General features: G+C 48.1%; 1 protein-coding gene across 3 annotated transcripts in view; it reads left to right on the top strand.

Moving 5' to 3' along the window:
• Positions 1–24,830, top strand: part of PLCD3 (phospholipase C delta 3) — an 88,535-nt gene that overhangs the window by 48,408 nt on the left and 15,297 nt on the right. For all 3 annotated transcript variants that reach the window (XR_014557438.1, XM_083709295.1, XM_083709296.1), the window contains exons 5-12: positions 2,379–2,604; positions 9,044–9,245; positions 11,255–11,399; positions 15,337–15,489; positions 16,945–17,064; positions 19,306–19,341; positions 21,707–21,866; positions 24,414–24,530. Coding sequence is in view for 2 of the 3 variants with exons in the window: in XM_083709295.1 (XP_083565421.1) it covers positions 2,379–2,604; positions 9,044–9,245; positions 11,255–11,399; positions 15,337–15,489; positions 16,945–17,064; positions 19,306–19,341; positions 21,707–21,866; positions 24,414–24,530 (1,159 nt within the window). In the remaining variant the exon portion in view is untranslated. The remainder of the gene's footprint in view (positions 1–2,378; positions 2,605–9,043; positions 9,246–11,254; positions 11,400–15,336; positions 15,490–16,944; positions 17,065–19,305; positions 19,342–21,706; positions 21,867–24,413; positions 24,531–24,830) is intronic.

Below are 24,830 nucleotides of genomic sequence, written 5' to 3'. Positions count from 1 at the left end.
TTCTCTGTCTCTCTTGCAAACACACTCTGTGCTTTCCCAACTCCCCCGCTGCCAGTTTTGCCTTTATGAGATGTCAACGCTTTTAGAATAATGGTAGACAAGAGCCCTGCAGCCAAAGTTTTGGCTGATTCTTTCGAGCCAATATTTGAACTTCTGCCTTTCCTCCCAGAACAGTCTCTCGGGTTTCGTCAGGCCTTCTTTGTGACGAGGAAAATAATTTCTAGCTGCTGTGGAAAGGCAGGGGCGGCTTAGTATGAGGAAGGACCACATTCCTCTGTGAGGCAGAAAGGACGGGGAAGAGACTTTAAAATTATTATACAGTGAAAGCAGGGGATTATCCAGATGAGAACATTGGCAGGATTGTTGTAATAACCTGCAGTTTTCTAAGAGTATATATTTAAAGCAGATGAACAAATTTGGACACGCATAAAATATTTAAAATAATTTTAAGGAGCCGCAGAAAGAGGGGGGAAGGAAGTTGAGTTTTGAAATGTTAAAATGATTGTAAAATTATTGAAATGTATAAAATTGAAAATCATAAATAAAATAATTGAAAAATAAAAGAGTAGAAGTTGGAAAGAAAGAAAGAAAGAAAGAAAGAAAGAAAGAAAGAAAGAGCTGAGGAGGTGGCAACTGCCACCTTGGGTTGAATTATCTGCTGTGTGAGTCTTGCCCTCATCGCTTCTTGGGCCGGCTTGCCGACGGGGTGAGCTCCCGTTGCTCGGTCCCTGCTTCTGCCAACCTAGCAGTTCGAAGGCACGTCAAAGTGCAAGTAGATAAATAGGTACCGCTCCAGCGGGAAGGTAAACGCCGTTTCCGTGCGCTTCTCTGGTTCGCCAGAAGCGGCTTAGTCCTGCTGGCCACATGACCCGGAAGCTGTACGCCAGCTCCCTCGGCCAGTAAAGCAAGATGAGCGCCGCAACCCCAGAGTCGGCCATGACTGGACCTAACGGTCAGGGGTCCCTTTAGCTTTACCTTTACTTCTTCCCCAGGCCTTCAGCCAGCTATCTCTTTCTGGGAGCAGAGTAGGCTCAACTAGTCAGAGCCAGAGGCACCAGAATAGACTCTGGTCCTCAACTTGGAGCCAGCCCTCAGCTGTTCCTGACCTGAACCTTAGCAAGTAGGGAGAGGGGCTTCCTGAGCCATGCAGATCCCAAGACTTGTCAGGTCTCGGAGGGCAGAACCAGCACCTCGACCTGGGCCTGGAATCTACCTGGAAGGCGGTATAGCTTGCTCCCTATTGGTTGCATGTGTTCCTACCGCCTCACTTTAGTTGGGAGTGGCATTCTGGTTGATGTTTGTCCCACACAGAATGCAGTGCAGCAGTCACTTGTAGAGCTGTGAATGGGCAAGGAGGATGTCAGATCAGACAATGACTCCCTCCTTTTGCGCATGTGCTTCTGGCCTGCCTTATCTCCCTTGCTGAGTTGTTAATCCAGGACTTCAGTACAACAGTCTGGTCTAAGCACCCTTGACGATGGTTTTGCAGCCTTATCTTCTCCCAGAGCCCTGGGGTGGGAGCTGCCTCTTCCCTCTGCATTTTTATAGTCCTTTCCCCCGTATTGTTGCCTATAATAATCTGGCTTCTGGTAACAGGCACCTTAACGCTGGATCCTAATGCCTGTTATACAGCCGTACCTTGGTTCTCAAACGTAATCCGTTCTAGAAGTCGGTTCCAAAAACGTTTGAAAACCAAGGTGCGGCTTTCGATTGGCTGCAGGAGCTTCCTGCAGTCAACCGGAAGCTGTGTTGGACATTCGGCTTCCAAAAAAATGTTAGCAAACTGGAACACTCACTTCTGGGTTTGTGGCGTTTGGGCACCAAAACGTTTGAGAACTAAGGTGTTCAAAGACCAAGGTATGACTGTATTCCACCTCAGTACTTTTTGTAGCTGTTCCTTTCAGTGCCTAGAAACACCAAAATAAATTACAGTGGTGCCTTAGGTTACATACGCTTCAGGTTACATACATTTCAGGTTGCAGACTCCGCTAACCCAGAAATAGTACCTCAAGTTAAGAACTTTGCTTCAGGATGAGAACAGAAATCGTGCTCCGGCGGCGCAGCAGCAGCAGGAGGCCCCATTAGCTAAAGTGGTGCTTCAGGTTAAGAACATTTTCAGGTTAAGAACAGACCTCCAGAACGAATTAAGTACTTAACCCGAGGTACCACTGTATGTACACTAAATCCAGATTCACACATTTTGTACTCTTTGCAGAATTTCCATTTATTTTTCCATTTCCATTTATTTTCTTCCACCCCTCCTTTTAAAAAAACAACAACACACAGCCCTGTCTCCAGCCGAGCTTATCAATTGCTATTTCCTCTCATCCATCCACCCATGGCGATTTGCTTAACTGCTCCTTCACTCTTTCACTTAGGAGTGTGACAGATCAAACAACGATCGCTTGGAGGAATATGAGATTGAGGAGTTCTGCACACGGCTGATGGCACGTCCTGAGCTGGAGGAGATCTTTCGCCGTTACTCGGGCGAGGACCGCGTGCTGTCGTCTGAGGAACTGCAGGAATTTCTCCGCGACCAGGGCGAGGAAGCCAGCTTGCAGCGGGCTCATGAAATCATCCAGACTTTTGAGCTGAACGAGAAAGGTATGAACCCAATACGTACACCTCAAGGTTATGACGGAACACTTTCTAGCATGGTTATACCGTATTTTTTGCTAAGACTCACTTCTTCCCTCCTAAAAAATAAGAGGAAATGTGTGTGCGTCTTATGGAGCGAATGCAGGCTGCGCAGCTATCCCAGAAGCCAAAACAGCAAGAGGGATTGCTGCTTTTACTGCGCAGTGATCCCTCTTGCTGTTCTGGCTTCTGAGATTCAGAATTTTTTTTTCTTGTTTTCCTCCTCTAAAAACTAGGTGCGTCTTGTGGTCTGGTGCGTCTTATAGAGCGAAAAATACGGTAATTGTCATGAATGCAGTGCCCTTGTTGTGTTGATGCATTGCAAGCACATCCAGAAAGAACAAGCAGGTTAAGGAGCTGAAATCCCAAAAAATCTCTCTTGGGCCTGATGTCTCACCTAAGAGAAGACTTCCGTGTGTTGCATGAACATTGTTATTTTTGTGGAGAAATAAGAGCACCTGGTTTTATCTCTGATTATCTCTCCCCTGCTCCTCACCCTCCCATTCTCAGTCGCATTGCTTCTCTGCCTTCCTCTCTACCCCCTTTGCAAAACCACACCCTAGGTCAGTGGTTTTCAAAGGGTGTGGCTCACCACGCTGATGTGGCAGGAGAGGGTGGCAGGAGTGGGAAGATTCAAGGGCAATCAAAGAAGCATTTAAACATTTCAGTGTATAAAACCAGGAACAACATCCATTCCTCTTTTCAAGAGCATCGGCTATTCTTCTACAGCTCTCCACGACATCTGGTTGTGAACAGGGATTTTCAGCTCTGACAAATATGGAAGATCAGAAAAGGGGAAGGCTTCTTTGTGTTGATGAGGAGAAGAGTTTGTTTGTTTCAAATTAGACCAGGGGTCAGCAAACTAAGGCCCGGGGGCCGGATCAGGCCCAAATGCCTTCAAGACTGTCCGTGGATCAGCGTGGGAATTCTGTTTGTTCGGGCTGCGCCATTTCCCACACACACACACCGCGGCGGCGCCTCCTCCCTCCCTCCTCCTGGCTTCTCCCCGCCCTGCCTAGAGGAGGAAGGGAGCTGGCTGAGCGCCATTTTAAGGAGCCCCTCTCTGGAGCCAGCCCTTTCGCGCCGCTCATCTTCCCACCACCCCCGCTGCCCTGGTGCTCCTCTGGGCCAGAGAGTGGTAGTGGTGGTGGCGGCAGCCCCTGGGAAGGTAAGCGTAGCGGCTGGGGCTGGGGCTGGAGGACGACTTGCCCCCCTTGCCTCTTCTTCCAGCTCCCCCCCTCCCGGTGCTGCCTTTCTGGCCCACTACAAGGTCTGAGGGACAGTGGCCCGGCCCGCGGCTAAAAAATTTTGCTGACCCCTGAATTAAACCTAATATAAATGAGATTTATATTACACCTCTCATTGAGTCTATATGCATACTTAAAGGTACATATGTAAGAGGCCCGTTTATAATTATATTTTGGGGATGATTCATGTTCTTATGTAGCTGCCTTGATTTATACTTTCTGGTTGTCCCATGATTACGTTATCAAGTGGTCGTGTTCTGTGTTATAAATCAAGCACTGCAAGGAGTTGTTCCTTTTCGTTTACCATTGTATTTCTTGTCAGTGAAAAATCGGGTGCAGTGCAAGCAAATTCTTATTCTGAAAGTGTGGCCCAGAGAAAAAAGTTTGAGAAGCAACTAGGTCCTAGATCAGCTCTCACCTTGACTACTGCAGTTGTCTTCTTCTTGTCTTCTGCTCTCAGCTTGCCTCTTTCACATCTGCCTAGCATTCTGCTGCTGCCATAGTTATTCACCTTTCATTGTTTTGATCATGTGATGCCTCTCCTTAAATCCTGCCGCTGCCTTCCTGTCTGTTCCCAGATCCTGCACAAGCTTCTCACCATCACCTTTAAACCCTCTATGGTAGGGGTCAGCAAACTTTTTCAGCAGGGGGCCGGTCCACTGTGCGGGGCCGGATTATATTTTTAGAATTAATGAATTCCTATGCCCCACTAATAACCCAGAGATGCATTTTAAATTAAAGGGACACATTCTACTCATGTAAAAACACACAGATTCCCAGACTGTCCTCGGGCCAGATTTAGAAGGCGATTGGGCTGGATCCGGCCCCCGGGCCTTAGTTTGCCTAGCCATTGCTCTATGGTCTTGTCCTCTCCTTATTTCTCACTTCCCTACCTGGGGCCTTTGCTTCATAGAATTGTAGAGTTGGAAGGGACCCTGTGGGTAATCTAGTCCAACCCCCTGCAATGCAGGAATCATTTTGCCCTATGTAGGGCTCAAACCCACGACCCTGAGATTAAGAGTCTCGTACTTAACAACTGAGCTATCCTAGCTTGTCCAGCTTCGTCTCCTATAGCTGTCTCAAGGACTCCTGCTTCCTTAAACAATGGTAATCTTTTCTCAATCGGGAAAACTGGTGGCGCTGTGGTCTGAACCACTGAACTTCTTGGGCTTGCCGATCGGAAGGTCGGCGGATTCAATCGCCGTGATGGGGTGAGTCCCGCTGCTCTGTCCCAGCTCCTCCCAACCTAGCAGTTTGAAAGCACGCCAGTGCAAGTAGATAAATAGGTACCGTTTCGGCGGGAGGTAAATGGTGTTTCTATGCGCTTTGGTTTCTGTCACGGTGTCCTGTTGCGCCAGAAGCCGTTTAGTCGTGCTGGCCACATGACCTGGAAAGCTGTCTGTGGACAAACGCCAGCTCCCTCGGCCTGAAAGCGAGATGAGCACCAGAACTCCATAGTCACCTTTGACTGGACTTAACCGTCCAGGGGTCCTTTACCTTTTTTTCTCTTACCTTTCCTTGATCACCCTTCTGCCAGGAACTGCCTCCCAGGACACTTCTGTGATATCACCTCTCTTCTTTAAAATCCTCCTCAAAACCCACATTTTCCCTAAAGCCTTGGTTGGAGCGGGGAATGCCTAGTCCCGACTGTCTATGATAATGGCATGTGTGTTTGTGTTTTTACTCTGAAAGACAGTGGGGTCCCTGGGAGACCAGGGTTCAAATCCCTTCTCAACCATGTGGTTTGCTGGGTGACCTTGGGCCACTCACAGACTCAGCCTAATCTGGTTTGGGGGATTAAAAGAGTTGGGGAGAGACCCTTGAGCTCCTGGGGCAGGGGGAAATCTGGGATAAAAATGCAACGACTTAAATAAATAAATACGACCAAGCCTAAGTACAACTAACTGTAATGATGGCACGTTCTTTCTCTGTTTTTGCCAGCTTTCATCTCTTCCCCTGTTGCTATTTTCAGATTGCAAGCCCTTTCAGATAAGGAGTCTGGCACTCCTGTCCTTTGCAAAACGCCATGTCTAAATGGCATTATATAAATAATGACACCACACTGCCCCTGAGTCTTTGGAAAGCTATAATCTGTGTGCCTCTCCATAAAATTGAAGTCCACGGCTCGAAACTACACATTATGGAGAGTATACGTGTTGCTCAGTGAAAGTAGCAGCATCTCCTTCATCCTCTCTTCCACACACACACACACACACATGCACACACACAAAAGACACAATTTCATCATGCCTTTTTTTTAAAAAAAAACAAACACTTCATTGATTTTTCCATATTATAATTAGAGCATAATACCTTGCAATGAAAACAGCCGGCACAGCAATAACATCAGTCGAAAGAAACAAAACAAGGCAGAGGAATGTAAAGAGGAGGGAGGGACTGAAATCATGATTATACATAACAGATCATGATCCTTTTGTTTCTCTGCTGTTCCTTCCCCCCACAAAAAGCAGACTGCAAAGTCGAGTGGGGTGGTAGAAAAGAAAGTACAATAGCATCCCATGGTATGTTTTGTTGCGTTGCACATTGGTTTGTATGATCATTTTAGACTTAAACCGTGGTTTGTACGATCATTCTAGACTTGAACCATAGTTTGTATTATCATTCTAGACTTGAACCATGGTTTGTACGATCATTCTAGACTTGAACCATTGTTTGTACGGTCGTTCTAGATTTGAACCATGGTTTGTATGATCATTCTAGATTTGAACCATGGTTTGTACGATCATTCTAGACTTGAACCATGGTTTGTATGATCATTCTAGATTTGAACCATGGTTTGTTTGATCATTATAGACTTAAACCATGGTTTGTATGATCACTCTAGGTCATAAACCATGGTTTGTATTATCATTCTATACTTAAACCATGGTTTGTACGATCATTCTAGGTCACCAACCATTGTTTGTGAACCATAGTTTTCTTAAGCCAAGAACAAGTGGCGGGAATGAGTCCTCCTCTCTTGCCTCTTCCTTTTTCTTGCCACCAGTTGCAGAGTGTGGCATACGATGCTGTGCTGCCCACCTGGCTGCAGGTGTCAAGGGCAGAAGAAACCCCGGTTGGCAGCAGCAGCAAGCCCACGCTTGTGCCCACTGCTACTGCCAACCTGGTGCTTCCTGTGTCCTACTTAGTCCCGGCAAGCAGCAGGACGGCTGCGGCTGGGAGGGGTAGTGTAGGGGCAGCATCTAGCCTCATGCTCCACAACTGCCCATTGCACATCAGCTTCCAGCATGGAGTTCCCGACTGGTAAAAAGCCAGAGTTCCCTGCTGTGTCCAAACGGCAAATCTGGCTTGATGTCGATCAACTAGCCAGAAAAATAAACCGGAGCCCAACAGAGGGGCGAACCGGGAAAATAAGCCAGAGACCAACAGAAAGCTAGCGTTTCCCGCTTTGCACATAGCAGGGGACTCTGGATCAGTGCAAGTCAGGATTTTTGCCAACAGCAGGAGGAGAGGAGCATCCCTGCTTTATAAAACAAGGAATCATATTGCAAACGTGGCCTTGTGGAAGAATGAGATGGGGGGAATCTGCTTTCGATAGCTGTCACACGACCTCCATATTGTGTATTTTTGGCCTACTTTTACAATGTTTGGATGCACCGTGTATGGGCAACCTTTACCGGAAGATATTTGTAATTTTGAGGAGTTTGGTGATCTGACATGGTCATCTTTTCCTGCCTCTGTTTACTTCCCGTCTCTGTCTCTTGCTCTGCTCTTGGATGGCTGAGAGCAGCCTTTAATGTATAACCTGGTGGAAGGAAGAAGTGATAATGCAGGGCACATTCTGACCTTCTTTGATGTTAGACATTGTTTGGAGGAACGTCCAGTAGTGGAAGAGGGGGCTAGCCAATTACCGTATTTTTTGCCCTATAGGACGCACTTTTTCCCCTCCAAAAATGAAGGGGAAATGTGTGTGCGTCCTATGGGGCGAATGTAGGCTTTCGCTGAAGCCTGGAGAGCGAGAGGGGTTGGTGCGCACCGACCCCTCTCGCTCTCCAGGCTTCAGGAAGCTTGGCGCAACCCTTGGGAGACCGGCGCGACTTCGCACCGGGCTCCCAAAGGTTGCGCAGAGCTGCCTGCATTCCAAAGCCTGGGGCGCACTGAAGAGCGCGCCCGGGCTTCACGCAGCTCTCCGCAAGCCTGGGGAGACCGGCGTGGCTCCCTAGGCTTGCGGATAGCAGGCTGTCCTGGGGGCTGGGGTTGGGGGAAGCTCGGGCCAGCCCCGTGCCTGGGGGGGAAATAAAAGGTTTTTCTTTATTCCCCCCCCCCCAAAAAAAAAAACTAGGTGCGTCCTATAGGGCGGTGCGCCCTATGGGGCGACAAATACGGTAATAATCTACACTAGCTCGCCGGGCAAGGCATGTAGGCTAACAGGTCAGCTATCTATAAATCGGATGGTTTTGGGTCATAGTTCTGTGAAGCTCGTGTTCTGACTATAGGCCGTAGGGCTGTGCCAACGAAGGCCGCCTGGGCATAGCTGTCAACTTTTCCCTTTTCTTGCGAGGAATCCTATTTGGAATAAGGAAATTTCCCTTTAAAAAAAGGAAAACGTTGACAGCTATGCGCCTGGGGGATAGCCTCACCACTTCTTGAGGGGTTTCCCAGTGGCGGATCGAAGCGTTTGCTTGGTAATGTATATAATACGATACGATACGATAATCTTTATTGTCATTGTCCCATGCAGAACAACGAAATTGAAAAATCTACATAAGACATTCAAAAACCAAGAAGCCTTCTATCCCAGCTATCGCAACCTGGTTAGCCCCCTAAAAACTCTGATACTCCATTTTTAAATACAATATACTCCCATAGAGACTCCTTATACTGCATTTAAAACCAAAATCGCATTGGGGTAGAAACTGTTTCTCAGGCGGCTAGTCCTAGTCTTTATAACCCTGTACTTTCTTCCAGAAGGCAGAAGCTGAAAGAGCTCATTTCCAGGGTGCACACTAATGCTTGCTATTTAGAATAAAATCTTTAATCTTCTCACTCGCTTGTGTTCTGTATTGCTTCTGAATCTCACTAACATGAACCATCTTGCATTTGGCAAGACGCACCGTTCTTAGGAAATGCGTACGCTAAAATATGCCGGATGGGTGGAGTCTGAAACTCTCTCCGCTAACCACGTCTTCGTCCCACAGCCAGGCAGCACAATCTCATGATGATGGATGGCTTCATGATGTACCTGCTGTCCTCGGCCGGAGACATCCTCAACCAGGGCCACGCAAAGATATACCAGGACATGACGCAGCCACTGTGCCATTACTTCATCTCCTCCTCCCACAACACCTACCTGACGCAGAACCAGATTGGAGGCGCCAGCAGCACTGAGGCCTACATCCGGTAAGCATCATTTGTGGCCGAAGCAACAGAACAGCTGTAGCCAGAAGGGGTCCCAGTAACTGCTTTCAGATGGCCAGGAGCGCTGGTAACGGGGATAGGTAAAGGATTCCAGCAAATAATGGTGGGTGCACGGCCATTGGCTCATAGCTGTCAACTTACAGATTTGAAAATAAGGGACCAGCAGCCTTGAAAATAAGGATCAGCAGCCAAAATAAGGGATTTTAGTCAAACCAGCTGAAATGCGAAGTTAAAAGGGACCAGATAATTTTGAAGAGCAGCGCCAGTTTTTAGCCCTTCATTTCCAGAGGTTGCTGCTCAAGCCACCAGCTGATGAAACACTGCAATAAAATAACTACAAGCAGCCACCGCTTTTCGCGCAAAACGAAGTCCAAGCTACGAAGATGCTGCTGCAGTTCTCTATCTTTTCTCTCGTGCTCCATCTAAGGGCTCTCAGTCCCATCAGGCGGGGCGGGAGGAAGGGGGGGGGGGAATAGCGGCCAAAGTAAATCTGCAGATCAGACCATCTATGCTAGTCTACCACTACACATCTATGGGAGAAGCGCTTGCGGTCCTTCCTCCGCTTTCCCCCTCTATGGTTAGCCCTTAGAACACCTGCCCGCGCCTCCGCCTCCTCCCTCTGAACTGCTTTCTCTATGGTTACCCTTGCTCTCCTCTCAAGGCTCCTCAGTCCCGGTGGGGAGGGGCTCCTGGGGGTCGAGGCTGGTGAGAGGAGGCCGGAGGGGGGCGGGCCGGGCAGCCAAGCATCACAGTTGGAGCCTCCCTCCTCCCTGGCCGGCAGGCAGGGAGAGAGGGAGAGGAGCTGCTTCCTTTGAAACCCGGGAAATTTAAGGGACATCATCAATAAGGGACAGCAGCGGGACACAGCACGGGGATAAGGGAGTTTCCCGCCAAATAAGGGACGGTTGACAGCTATGCATTGGCTGCAGCATTTTGGCCAGGGCATGCAGAGAGGCATGGGAGGCAGTGGGTGAGCTGGAGTGGAGAGAGGAATCTGGTTGGTTGGTTGGGCTGCTTTGAACAGGCCAGGGGGAAGGAGGCCACATGCCAAGGCAGGATTACTGAAGGACAACCAGGTACCTGGAGAGAGAACAACGCATTTCGCTTTCCTCGCCTCAGGTGATTCCCTTAATTATGTGGCCCATAATCCCCAAAGGAGCCCCTGCGGAACAATGTGTGGGAAATTGAGCTTTCCCATGGGTGGGAAGGCACAAGCTGTTTACATCTTGAAGTTAGTGGATCATACTGCGTAAAGTTTGTTCGAAGAGTGCCGGCTAGCACAACACTTGCCTGGCTCCCTATGAGGAGCCGGAGGACTTGAACTCGGCACTCAGGCAGCCAGGACCCGGGCTGCTGTACACCTTGCAGAACTGAGCAATGTCTTGTGCTAAATAGTAACACGTCTCCTACCTGAATAATAATAATAATAATAATAATAATAATAATAATAATAATAATAATTTTTTATTTATACCCTGCCCATCTGGCTGAGTTTCCCCAGCCACACTGGGCGGCTCCCAATCAAGTACAGCATTAAATACTAAAAACTCCCTGAACAGGGCTGCCTTCAGATGTCTTTTCAAGATAGGATAGCAGTTTATTTCCTTCACATCTGAAGGGAGGGTGTTCCACAGGGTGGGCGCTACTACCGAGAAGGCCCTCTGTCTGGTTCCCTGTAACCTCACTTCTCGCAATGAGGGAACCGCCAGAAGGCCCTCGGCGTCCGGGCTGAACAACCCTTGGCCCTTGTTGGCCTGAACTGGAACTTGACCCCTTGGCCTATATTGGTCCACGGTCCATCTCTGAGGTTGGCTAAGGCATCACAATCCTCCCTGCCTCTCTAAGACTCATAAAATCCTAGATGCTAATTGCATCTCATGCCTCACGTTCCTGCCCTGTGGATGACCTGTGCTCGCCTGACAGCTCCTTGACAGGCAGAGGGCTGAAATGCAAAGTCCATCATCACCTCACCCCATTTCTGTCTTCGGCAGGGCTTTGATGAAGGGGTGTCGCTGTGTGGAGCTTGACTGCTGGGAGGGGTCCAACGGAGAGCCCATCATCTACCACGGCCACACTCTGACCTCCAAGATCCTCTTCCGGGATGTGATTGAAAGCATCCGGGACCATGCATTCAAGGTAGACGAAACCACAGTTTTCAGAAATGCGGTTAGCAAGAAGATTGATTGATTGATTGCAGTTCTTAAGGATCCTCGGAAGGGAGAAGGAGCTGCATTTGATATTCTGAGGCCCAAACATTTCTCTCGGGAGCTTTCTTCGCTGCCCAACCACTTAGTCACTTAGCTGTATCATGATTCATGAGCAAATTTAATTGCTGTAAACGATTGTGCAAGCTTCCTTTTTCAAAGGCGGGGCATGCAAAGGTGGCAGCGGGTACAATTCTAGACAATTCCAAACGATGGTGTCTGGCTTGCATTTTTTTTAAAAAAGTTTTTGTACTCAAAGTAGTTAAGCCTTTTAAAAAACCCCGTTGGATTAAGCATTAAAAGAACAAACAAAAAACTGTTGCTTGTTTAGGTGGGGGGGGGTGCCTTCTGTTGCATGTGTGCAAATATTGATAATGCAGAAGGCATTTATTTTAATGCAACAATGGGGTTGCCAACAAGGCGCTGTTCAGATATGCTGTTAGATTGCAGCTCGCACCGTTGGCCATAACTGGCTGGGGCTGGTGGCGGTTGGGAGTCCCATTAACATGCAGAAGGCACCAGGTGACTACCTCTTATCTAGGTGACATGGCCTTCACCTTCACAATACGTGAAACAGAAAGACTGATTTAATAGCCTCATACACGGAACACAGGGACGCGGGTGGCGCTGTGGGTTAAACCACTGAGCCTAGAACTTGCCGATCAGAAGGTCGGCAGTTCGAATCCCTGCGACGGGTGAGCTCCCGTTGCTCAGTCCCTGCTCCTGCCAACCTAGCAGTTCAAAAGCACGTCAAAGTGCAAGTAGATAAATAGGTACCACTCCAGCGGGAAGGTAAACGGCATTTCCGTGCACTGCTCTGGTTCGCCAGAAGCGGCTTAGTCATGCTGGCCACATGACCCCGAAGCTGTACGCCGGCTCCCTCGGTCAATAAAGCAAGATGAGCACTGCAACCCCAGAGTCGGCCACGACTGGACCTAATGGTCAGGGGTCCCTTTACCTTACACTTAACACTGGTTTGCCTGTAATGCCAAGCCAAACCATGGTTTAGTGTGATTGAGCAAATGCATGGGCTCCTAGAGATAATAGCTCGTATGGAATGGGAATGCGTTTATGGATGTAATCAGGCTGAGGCTATCAAACACAATTTGTTGACCTGCCCTTTATATATGGTGCACAGAGAATTTTTTTTCATCCCCTTTTTCCCCATTGGTTCTCAGATCAGTCCCCTCCCCCGCCCCCCCGCCAGGAAGTGATAATAGAACGCCAAGCTGCTAAATATCTACAAATTACAATTCTGGTAGACAAATTCGCTCTGGCAGCTAAGAAGCTTCGCTCCAGTTATGTGGATGCTTTAAAATTTTGTGCTGCAAATTTTAATGCTGTAGACATGTGCAGACTTATGCTGTGCGATTTTAGAGGAATGCCTTGCTTTTTGCCTTCTGCTGTTCATTGTGAAGGCCTTTGGCTGTATACAATAAACTGAATTGATTGATTGGAATGAAGATTGCCCCTGCTGGGCTTCTCATGTGGTCCTGCTGCACTGCCCAACGCTGACTCATCATTTGTTTTCAGATTACGCCCAAGCCCTGGCTTGTGGTTTGTCTCCCCCAATCAACCATGAGCAGCAAAACTGAGAGCAAACCTTGGTTACAGCTCAGTGTAATGGTAAACCATACCATGGCTTAGCCCTGGGTATTATGGAGGAAGTAGAATTGGGAGAAGGATGTTGTCGCTGTGACCTTTGCTCTGGGAATACACCTGTTTGCTTGTTTGCAATAAACCTTTAGTGTCATGTGCGAGCTGGGCTGATGTCGCAACTCACATTATGCATGCCAACATGTTATGAAAAGACACTTTTCCATTATACAAAATGTTCCCCTGCTCCCTTAATAGTACCTGAGGAAGACCAGATTAATGAAGGCTGATAGTTACTCCATGCTTTTGGAATCTGGGCCAAATACTACCTGGCTGGGTGGGGTTTTCTGAGGAACTGCTTTTGCAATCTTTAATTTGGCGAGAAAGAGACACGACAGGTTTGGGTTTGAGGCTGACTTGAAAACATGGCTAACAGGAACCTGTCTACAGAGAGGTAGCCGTGTTGGTCTGCCATAGTCAAAACAAAAAAAATTCCTTCCAGTAGCACCTTAAAGACCAACTAAGTCAGTTCTTGGTATGAGCTTTCTTCAGGTATCTGAAGAAGTGTGCATGCACACGAAAGCTCATACCAAGAACTGACTTAGTTGGTCTTTAAGGTGCTACTGGAAGGAATTTTTTTTGTTAGGAACCTGTCTGAGAGAAGCCAGATATTTACGTAGATTCTTGGAGCGCCAAACGGAGGTTGTTTTGGGAGTAGCTCTGCCAGCTGCATTCTTGCGTTCCATCCAATTCAGCATAACCCTGAACATCTGCCTCTGGAACTTCCTGCTACTCCAGAAAAAGGTGTGAAGTAATATTGGCATCCTTTTGTGCTCTTCTCCCGCTTCTTGGTGGAGTTGCAAGAAACAGGAGAAGAATCTGTCCCAGTGCTGAAAGATGGCGTTTGCAACTGATTATGCCTATCTGTTTACAGGAACCAGAAAGCATGTTCACCGTATCATTAAAAAACCCCACCACCACATTTCTGGGAATTCTAGAGTGGCACAAATGCTAGCCTGAATTCTGGTTGCTGGGAGATAATAGCTAATTATTATAGGTAAAAGTAAAGGTAAAGGTACCCCTGCCCGTACGGGCCAGTCTTGCCAGACTCTAGGGTTGTGCGCTCATCTCACTTAAGAGGCCGGGAGCCAGCGCTGTCCGCAGACACTTCCGGGTCACGTGGCCAGCGTGACAAGCTGCATCTGGTGAGCCAGCGCAGCACACGGAACGCCGTTTACCTTCCCGCTGGTAAGCGGTCCCTATTTATCTACTTGCACCCGGGGGTGCTTTCGAACTGCTAGGTTGGCAGGCGCTGGGACCGAACGACGGGAGTGCACCCCGCCGCGGGGATTCGAACCGCCGACCATGCGATCGGCAAGTCCTAGGCGCTGAGGTTTTACCCACAGCGCCACCTGCGTCCCCAGCTAATTATTATAATGACGGCTAATTGTCATTGCATCCTCCTTGTGGCTTTTTCTTCTTCTCCTTCTCCTTCTTCTTCCTCTTTGCCTCCTCCTCCTCCTCATATAGTTTGTACCCCGCCCACCTGACCTGGGTTGCCCCAGCCACTCTGGGCAGCTTCCAACATATATAAAAACATAATACAGTCGTACCTTGGTTCTCGAACGCCTTGGTACTCGTATGTTTTGGCTCCCGAACACCAAAAACCCAGATGTGTTCCAGTTTTTGAATGTTTTTTGGAAGCTGAAAGTCCAACACGACTTCTGTGGCTTCCAATTGGCTGCAGGAGCTAGCCGCAGCCAATCAGAAGCCATGCCTTGGTTTTTGAACGGTTCTGGGAGTCGAACGGACTCCCAGAATGGATTAAGTTCAACAGCTAAGGTACCACTGTAAAACTATATACATTAAAAGGCTTCCTTATACAAGACTGCCTTCAGATGTCTCCTAAAAGTTATATAGTTACTCATCTCCATGACATCTGATGGGAGGGCGTTCCACAGGGTGGGTGCTACTACCGAGAATTAAAGCTAACCATCTAATGCAATTAGGAAAGCATAACATGAGTAGAAAAAAAGAAATTCATTCTAACCAGCGAATGATCAACACATGAAAAGCTAGGATGAAACAGTTCCTAAAATGTTTTAAGGTTGCAAATGGACACAAAATTTCATGTAAGCCAGTGTAAAATGCTTAGTGGGGTGTGTGTGTGGGTGTGTGTTTATTAAAAAAGGGAAAAAAGTAATCATTTGAAGGATTTGGGGAAAGAATCTTGGAGGTGGCAGATGCCTTCTGACTCCATCTTGTCTCCTCAGCATTCTTCCTATCCTGTGATTCTCTCTCTGGAAAACCACTGTGGGCCGGAACAGCAGTCCAAGATGGCGCACCACATGAAGGCTATTTTAGGGAACATGCTTGTGACCCAACCATTGGATGGAGACACGCCCAAACAGCTCCCATCACCAGAGGTAACACCATTTAGGGCAAGGGTGGGGAACCTTTGACCCTCCAAACTTGGTTGGACTATGTCTCCCATCAGCCTTGGCCATTTGGCTATGTTGACTGGGGCTGGTGGCAGTTGTAGTTCCAAAACATCTGGATAGCCAAAAGTTCCTCCCTCCTGATTTACTTCTAGCGTCGTACTAGGTTATGTGCCTCATATCACCTGTGATACAGTCAGGCAGGGAATTTTGCTGAGGATAAAACCAAAGACGACGAGGAGGTTGACTTGACAAATAGATTATCTGTTCTAGCTTTAAGAAACTTTGCTTTCAACAACAACAAAAGCCAAGATGAATTTTGGTGCCCAATGCCAGATGTTTGCACTTGTGCAATACTGATATCCAAAAAGATTATGTGGAGGGAAATGGCAGCCTAATGGACTTTGGGTAATGTAGTAGCTGAGTTATTGCAAGATTTCCTTTGTCTAGCTTCCTTCTTAATCCTAGTGAGGTGATTACCGTATTTTTTGCTCTATAAGATGCACCAGACCATAAGACGCACCTAGTTTTTGGAGGAGGAAAATAAGAAAAAAAATATATTCTGAATCCCAGAAGCCAGAACAGCAAGAGGGATCACTGCACAGCAAAAGCACCGATCCCTCTTGCTGTTCCTGGCTTCTGGGATAGCTGCGCAGCCTGCATTCGTTCCATAAGACGCACACATATTTCCCCTTACTTTTTAGGAGAGAAAAAGTGAGTCTTATAGAGCAAAAAATACAGTAGTTCTTGTAAGGAATATAGGGTTTTAACACCTAACAGGTGTGGACAAGACACTTTATGGCCAGGACTATCGGACGTCCGATTCACATTTGCATCCCACAAAAATCTTCATTGAATTTTGCAGGAGCAAAGTGAGAATGCTGGCACTGTTGGGCTGGCGAGCCTTTTTAATTCAGATTGCATTTAAAGGCAAAGCTACGTAGTTTGCGCTTTGCAAAACAGCACATGAACTGAAACACAGCCATCCTTCAAAATCTACAGTTCTTCAAATTCTGCAGTAGTGCATTGTCCAGCTGAGTAAGATGTACAAATAGGCATAAACTGGAGCAAAGTGTGCATAAAAATGCATATAATGGAGGAAATTGCATACAAAAAAATCATTATATTAAGGAAAATGATTCTGAAAAAAATGCATGTATTAGGAAAAATTGAATACCAACTTGTTGAATACCAATTGGGAGAGACGCTTGCTGATGAACTTTCATTAGCATTGCTTTTTAAAAATGCAAATGGATGTAGAGAGCTGAATTTAAAAATGGAAAAATGGGAGAAACCCAAACCAAAAGATTTGCCCAATTCTATTTGGGCCCTGGGCAAATTCTGGAGCCCTGACGCCTCCGCTAATTGGGTTATTACAATTTCACATGCAAGGTTTCGTTAGAGATTTAAGCTGTTTACACTCCACTTCTTCAAACCCCACAGCAGTTAAAGTGGAAGATATTGGTGAAGGCAAAGAAGCTGCCAGAGGACAAGGGTGATCCCGAAAAAATGAGCTACATCACAAATCCTGAGGAAGAAATGCAGGAGGAAGAGGAAGATAAGGTGAGGACATAGCAGAGATTAGAAAGCTTGGGGGAGCCCTGAAAGTGTATACATGCTCAAAAAGTGTTCAGGGGAAAACCTTAAAAGGGCAAACCTCCCTAAGCTTGAATATTCTAACTGACCATGGAATCTCAAGATGTGATGATGTCCACTAGCTTATATGGCTTTTTAAGAGGTTTAGATTTTAAAGAGGATTAGTGTCAGGGACGTGGGTGGCGCTGTGGGTTAAACCACAGAGCCTAGGACTTGCGGATCGGAAGTTGACGGTTCGAATCCCCGTGACGGGGTGAGCTCCCGTTGCTCAGTCCCTGCTGCTGCCAACCTAGCAGTTCGAAAGCACGTCAAAGTGCAAGTAGATAAATAGGTACCGCTCCGGCGGGAAGGTAAATGGCATTTCCATACGCTGCTCTGGTTCGCCAGAAGCGGCTTAGTCATGCTGGCCACATGACCCGGAAGCTGTACGCCGGCTCCCTCAGCCCTGGTCTTCTGCGACAGAGTGTTCCACCAGGCTGGGGCCAAAACTGAAAAGGCCTTGGCCCTGGTTGAGGCCAATTTAACCTCCTTGAGGCCCAGGACCTCCAAGATATTAATTTCAGACTGTAAGTTCATCCGTGGGGCATATCAGGAGAGGTGGTCCTGTAGGTATGAGGGTCCTAGACCTTTAAATAGGGATTTAAAGGTTAAAACCAGCGCCTTAAACCTAACCCTGTACTCCACCGGGAGCCAGTGCAGCTGAGGAGGGCTGCACTCAGGAAGAATGGTGGGAGCCACCCCTCCCTCCGATCCTGACCCTGAATCTTCTCAGGAGCAGGAGGACAGCATAGATTTGGAACAGCGGTTTTTTGCAGAGGGGCATAGTTCAGAAGGCAGAAGCTGGGAAATGCTGGATGGGGAATAGCTAGGAGAAGAAACACTGGAAGAGAGAGAGGGTTAGCAGATTCATAGTCTCTGGACAGCATTCACACCCCTTTTCCAAAGTCACAGAGAGCTCAGAAAGTTTCAGCATAGACAGTGCAGGGGGTACAAGCTCAGATCACAAGATGTAGGAGTGACGTAGATTAATAGGGACGGAGGGGTGAGTATCCCTTAATTGGGAGCACCGCCATTTCTAGGAGATGTGCTCTTTCTTCTCTCACTGTGATTATTAAAGATTCTAACTGGTAAGGTGTTCCTTTACCTACTGCCCCGGGGGGGAGGAAACCAGTTCCCCAAAGCCTGACAATTAGACAGGTTCACACAGGATAAATCTGTGAATGGCCACCAGTAATGATCATGAATCACAGAACTGTTGAGTTGGAAGGGACCCCAAGACTCATCTAGTCCAAACCAACCCCTGCAATGCAGGAATGTCAGCGAAATCAGACATGACAGATGGCCACCTGACCTCTGCTTAAAAACATCCCGGGAAGGAGAGTCCATCACTTCCCAAGGGAGACGGTTCCACTCTCAAACAGCTCTTACTGTCAGAAAGTTCTTCCTGAAGTTTAGTTGGAATCTCATTTCCCGTCACTTGAAGCCGTTGGTTTGGGTCCTAGCCTCCGGAACAGGAGAAAACAAGCTAGCTCCATGTGACGGCCCCTGAGATATTTGAATAGAGTTGTCATATCTCCCCTCTCAGTCTCCTCTTTTCCAGGCTAAACATACCCAGCTCCTTCGACCATTCTTCATAAGGTTTAGTTTCCTGACCCATGGTCATATGGGTCACCATTCTCTGCACACATGATGCTACATCTAGGATAAGAGACGGTTGGGAAGCCAACTGTGGGAGAGGAATCTAAAGTATTTTTTTGCTCTATAAGACTCACTTTTTCCCTCCTAAAAAGTAAGGGGAAATGTGTGCGCGTCTTATGGAGTGAATGCAGGCTACGCAGCTATCCCAGAAGCCAGAACAGCAAGAGGGATTGCTGCATTCACTGCACAGAGATCCCTCTTGCTGTTCTGGCTTCTGAGATTCAGAATATTTCTTGTTTTCCTCCTCCAAAAACTAGGTGCGTCTTGTGGTCTGGTGCGTCTTATAGAGCGAAAAATACGGTATTTGTTGCCCTCAGGTCCTGCTGCTTGTGGGCTTCCCAGAGGCCCCTGATTGTCCACTGTGTGGGAAGAGATACTAGACTAGAGGGACTTTTTAGTCTGTCCCAGAATGGCCATTTGTTCTTAGATATGCCCCTTTGAAAATATCCATAGATGTATTTTGTCTCTCTAATGAGGTTCTCTCTCTTTCTTTTCCCCTTCCCCTTCTAGTCTACGCATTCTCTTCAAGGGATTAAACCATTGCAGGTGAGTACGTCTTGATTCCTGGAAAGGGCTGTTGCAGGGAACGTCAAGTCTAATTGGCGAAGTTGTGTCTCATCTGCTCCCAGTCACGTAAAACCAAATGCATCGTGGTTTCTCTTTGCCTGGGTAGGTGGTTGGTAGATCTGCAACTTAATGGAGGGAAAGCTTCCCATCACTTCTATTTCCTATGCAAAAATTCACATGTCCAACCACAAGGAGTAAACCTCACTATACACACTGCAGCTTCAGCAATTGGAACAGGGGGCATTTTTTACTTCCTTGCTTGCCTTTTGCTGGTTGGCTGAAGCGGGGAGTGATTGGACAAACCAGAGAGCATTTTTTTCTAGGTTTTCCTGTTTGATATTTTTTGCTTTTGAGGGGGTCAAATTTAAGTGGTAGGGAATGCGGCAGCTAGACTGGTGACTGGGAGTGGCTGTTGAGACCATACAACACCGGTCCTGAAAGACCTACATTGGCTGCCAGTACGTTTCCGAGCACAATTCGAAGTGTTGGTGCTGACCTTTAGAGCCCTAAATGGCCTCTGCCCAGTATACCTGAAGGAGCGTCTCCACCCCCTTGTTCAGCCCGGACACTGAGGTCCAGTGCCAAGGGCCTTCTGGCGGTTCCCTCACTGCGAAAATTGAGGTTACAGGGAACCAGGCAGAGGGCCTTCTCAGTAGTGACGCCTGCCCTGTGGAATGCCCTCCTACCAGATGTGAAGGAAATAAACAACTATCTGACTTTTAGAAGACATCTGAAGGCAGCCCTGTTTAGGGAAGTTTTAAATGTTTGGTGTTTTTAATATTCTGTTGGGAGCTGCCCAGGGTCGCTGGGGAAACCCAGCCAGTTGGGCAGGGCATAAATAAATAATAATAATAATAATAATAATAATAATTATTATTATTATTATTATTATTATTATTATTATTATTATAAATTTACCCATAGTAATTGATAGAAATAGCCAATTTGTTTTGCAAATGCAAGCCTAATGAACAATTTCAAGGGAGCACATTGTGTTCAGCAAGCAGGACCTGCACGTACCTGGGAAATATCCAAAAAGGAGGTGCAGATTTTGACAGGGCACATACCCCTGCCCCACGCAAGCCACGAAAGTGCAGGAAAATCCACTCCTTGCACAGGTGGTTTTTCAGTCACAAGGTTCCCCCCCCCCCCCAGTGAATGAAATTCTCTGTGATCCTCAGACCAGGGGAGCCTGAACGACTGGTTGCAGTATCTCACAAACATCTTTATACCAGCCCTGAAATCTGCCTCTCCGCTTTGTGCCCAGATACGTGCGTCATTCATTTGTGGCAGGGCTGAAAATAAGGAATCGGCTGGCTTCCAGTTTACAAAGGCCTTCCTGCCCAATTGCCAGGAAGCTATTGTTAGTCTCGATATAGCAGGGGTGGCGAACTTTCTCAGCAGGTGGGCCAGACCTTTTATGTCTCTGATCCGGCCAGGCCAGATTTGACAGGTGGGTGAGGCTGCTCACCTGTGTCATCCGTGTGAGAGAGATAGAGATCTGTAGCACAAAGCACCACACAGGACTTGCAATCAGCTGTTTGTTTGTTTTTAAAGGGACATTTTTCTTTCGTTCCAAAGAACAGGAGGCTTGGAGTTACCAGGTATCAGGCGATAGGTGTCCACTCCCAAGGCACCTGCCTTTTGAAAAGAAAAAAAAAATGAGCTTGCAGAGCCTTTCGCATGGCATTTTCCTTGGGAAACCCAGGGTTTGGAAAGCATTTTGTGCAGCGCTTCCAAAGTGCCTACCAGCTTAGGAAGTGCTACAAAGCCCCTTTTGGCTAGGCACTGTGGGTTAAACCACAGAGCCTAGGGCTTGCCGATCAGAAGGTCGGTGGTTCGAATCCCCGCGACAGGGTGAGCTCCCGTTGCTCGGTCCCTGCTCCTGCCAACCTAGCAGTTCAAAAGCACGTCAAAGTACAAGTAGATAAATAGGTACCGCTCCAGCGGAAAGGTAAATGGTGTTTCCGTGCGCTGCTCTGGTTCGCCAGAAGCGGCTTAGTCCTGCTGGCCACATGACCCGGAAGCTGTACGCCGGCTCCCTCGGCCAATAAAGTGAGATGAGCACCGCAACCCCAGAGTCGGTCACGACTGGACCTAATGATCAGGGGTCCCTTTACCTTTACCTATGGGGCAAGTGGGCATGGCTTGCCCAAAATGGCCTTGCGGGTCAAATGGGGACGATTGGCGGGCAGCATAAGGCCCATGGGCTGGTAGACCCTCACCTCTACTCTGTAGGCTACCAGGCCAGTAGCTATTTGCAAGCTTGGAGTAATTCAGCTGCAGGACTGGGAGGGTCATCTTAATTGGAAGTCATTTGCTCTTTGTACATCTTTCTCCCCAGGCAAAGGACGCTGGGCAGATTTCACGGGAACTCTCTGATGTGGTTGTCTATTGCCGGTCTGTTCCCTTCCAAAGTCTGTCTCAAGCTCTGCGCCACCAGCAGCCTACGGAGATGTGCTCATTCAGCGAGCGGAAAGCCAGGAAACTGATCAAAGAATCAGGTCAGGTTTGGCTCTTATGTGAGCAGGTGAATTCCCTGAACAGGAGGAACTAAAAGCGACTCTTAAGTCTGAAGGGCATCAGAGAAAATTACAAGAAAGATGGAGAATGCAGCCAGTATTAGGGGATAGAGTGAGCTTATAAGATCAGCCTGAACAAGGAAGATCTCACCTGTGTGAGTGTGATGCTTCCTTGCACTCTTTCTGTGTTCACTCATTCTTTAAAAATCTGCCCAATGAGGAGATTTCTATTTCTGGATGGCAGGATGGAATTCTTGTCCTTGGCCAATAGGGCAGTAGCCAGATGAAAGGGAAAACCTTGAAAGTACCTTGAAAGAGGAAGGGGAGCAAGGCAGTACTTGGAAGCAAGAGCCAGGCCAATCCTGAGCCATATAATAAACAATAATAAACTTGCATACAGTGGTATCTCTGGTTATGAACCTAATTCGTTCCGGAGGTCCGTTCTTAACCTGAAACCGTTCTTAACCTGAGGTACCACTTTAGCTAATGGGGCCTCCCACTGCTGCCGCGCCGCCGGTGTGCAATTTCTGTTCTCATCCTGAGGTAAAGTTCTTAACCCGAGGTACTACTTCTGGGTTGGCGGAGTCTGTAACCCGAGGTGTTTGTAACCTGAGGTACCACTGTATTAGCCAGATCGAGATTAGCCCAATGAGAGGGAAATATGGTGTATTTCCCTCTCAATTTATGCAGGAGTTACGTTTTGGGAACCACACGTAAAAGCCAAAATTGTGCTCAGTGTGTGAGTTTGGGATTGCCAAACTCATTTTTCCCGGAATGTACCCCTTAAAAAAAAATATTGGGCGGCCAAATGTGTAAAGTTGAATGCGCACAACTTAAATGTGTGTAAGTAGCGAGGGACGTGGATGGCGCCGTGGGTAAAGCCTCAGTGCCTAGGACTTGCCGATCGCATGGTCGGCGGTTCGAATCCCCGTGGCGGGGTGAGCTCCCGTCTTTCGGTCCCAGCTCCTGCCCACCTAGCAGTTCGAAAGCACCCTTAAGTGCAAGTAGATAAATAGGTACCGCTTTATAGCGGGAAGGTAAGCGGCGTTTCCGTGTGCTGCGGTGGTGCTGGCTCACCAGAGCAGCTTCGTCACGCTGGCCATGTGACCCAGAAGTGTCTCCGGACAGCGCTGGCCCCCGGCCTCTTAAGTGAGATGGGCGCACAACCCTAGAGTCGGACACGACTGGCCCGCAAGGGCAGGGGTACCTTTACTAGCGAGTTACCTGCAATAATTAGAAGTCTGATCACATGTTGTTGTCATCCTTGGCATCTGTCTGTCATGAGAGACAATGGAGTGCACCCTATGGGGGTGAAGTCAAACTGCTGGAGAATCACTGCTGCCTCCCGTGTTGTTTTTGCTGAGTCGGCAGCACTGAAGTGGTCTCCCCTGGGTGCAAGCCTGGGCAGTGTGTCTGGAGGTCCTGGGCTGCCCATATGACAAGACCCCCCAGCTTCATTGATGGGGTCCAAAGGAAAGCAGAGCAACATATTTGGCACCAGCTTGGCTGCAGGAGTTGCCGGAAGGAAGCGTACAAAGAGCCATCCAACCGTCTTAGGGACTCTACTCTGGATGTGTGAGCCTCTTTGGCTTGCGAATCAGAAGGTCAACAGATCGCATCCCCGCGACAGGGTGAGCTCCCGTCGCTCTGTCCCACCTCCTGCCAACCTAGTAGTTTAAAAGCACGCCAGTGTGAGTAGATAAATAGGTACTGCTGCGACAGGAAAGTAAACAGCGTTTCTGTGCGCTCTGGTTTCCGTCATGGTGTTCTGTTGTGCCAGAAGCGGTTTAGTCATGACTCAGAAAGCTGTCTGTGGAGAAACACCGGCTCCCTCAACCTGAAACTGAGATGAGTACTGCACCCCATAGTCGCCTTTGACTGGACTTAACCATCCAGGGGTCCTTTACCTTTTACCTTAGGGTTTACTCCTTAGCCTTTTCTTCCCCCCGGAGATGTTCCGCAAGGCAGCAGTTATAGATTTTCCCTCAGGGTTTTTATGCGTGTTTGATTAATACAGGCTGCAGGATTTGGGTTACCTCGTTGCCAAAAAGTGGAGCATAATGGCACTGGTCTGGGGGGAGACAGGGCCTGGGCAAAAGCTTGCAGAATCAGGGAGGAGCCTGCTGACTTTTGAGCGTGCCGGCTAGCCCAAGACATTTTGCCGCCCGAGGGGAAATAGCAAATGCCCTGCCCCCATGAAGTCAAGATGCATAACACCCAAAGCCAGTCAAGTTATTCGGACACCTGAGGCAGTAAACCTTACAGGCTCCACTTCCCCCCCATGACAGCAAAAGTACAACAATAATAAATAACAATTTGCTGCTCTTTCCTAATGGTAGGGCCGGCCCTGTATCAGACCCAACGCTGCTTAGCTGAACCTGGGCATCTTGGTCATGCCAGTGAAATATCGGCTTGTTCTCTGCATGGCCTTAAAGTGGAGATTGGTTAAGGGTATTGCGATTCGCAGCGCCAGCAGGCCCCTTTCCTTGCTTTGAGCTCAGGGCTGCAACTCTCCCTTCTGCCTTGCAGGAATCCCTTTCGTCCGATACAACGCCCGGCACCTCAGCCGCATCTACCCGCTGGGTCTGAAGATGAACTCTGCCAACTACAACCCTCAGGAAATGTGGAATGCTGGCTGCCAACTTGGTAAGAGACCACCCAACCCTGGGCCTCTTTCCCACCCCTGCCCCCCAGCCTCCCGTAAGCATCACAGGTGAAAAATAGGTCTGGTGGACATACCGTATTTTTTGCTCTATAAGACGCACCTTTCCCCTCCTAAAAAGTAAGGGGAAATGTGTGTGCGTCTTATGGAGCGAATGCAGGCTGCGCAGCTATCCCAGAAGCCAGAACAGCAAGAGGGATCACTGTGCAGCGCTCCTTTCGCTGTTCTAGCATCTGGCTTAGCCGCGCACAGCCTCTTCGGGCATAGGGAGCCTTCATCCTGCT

This window comes from Podarcis gaigeae, assembly GCF_964106915.1.
Source record: "Podarcis gaigeae genome assembly, chromosome: 13".
In the NCBI taxonomy this organism is placed as follows: domain Eukaryota; kingdom Metazoa; phylum Chordata; class Lepidosauria; order Squamata; family Lacertidae; genus Podarcis; species Podarcis gaigeae.
Note: the sequence above shows the minus strand (reverse complement) of the source record. Positions and strands in the feature narration are given on the sequence as shown.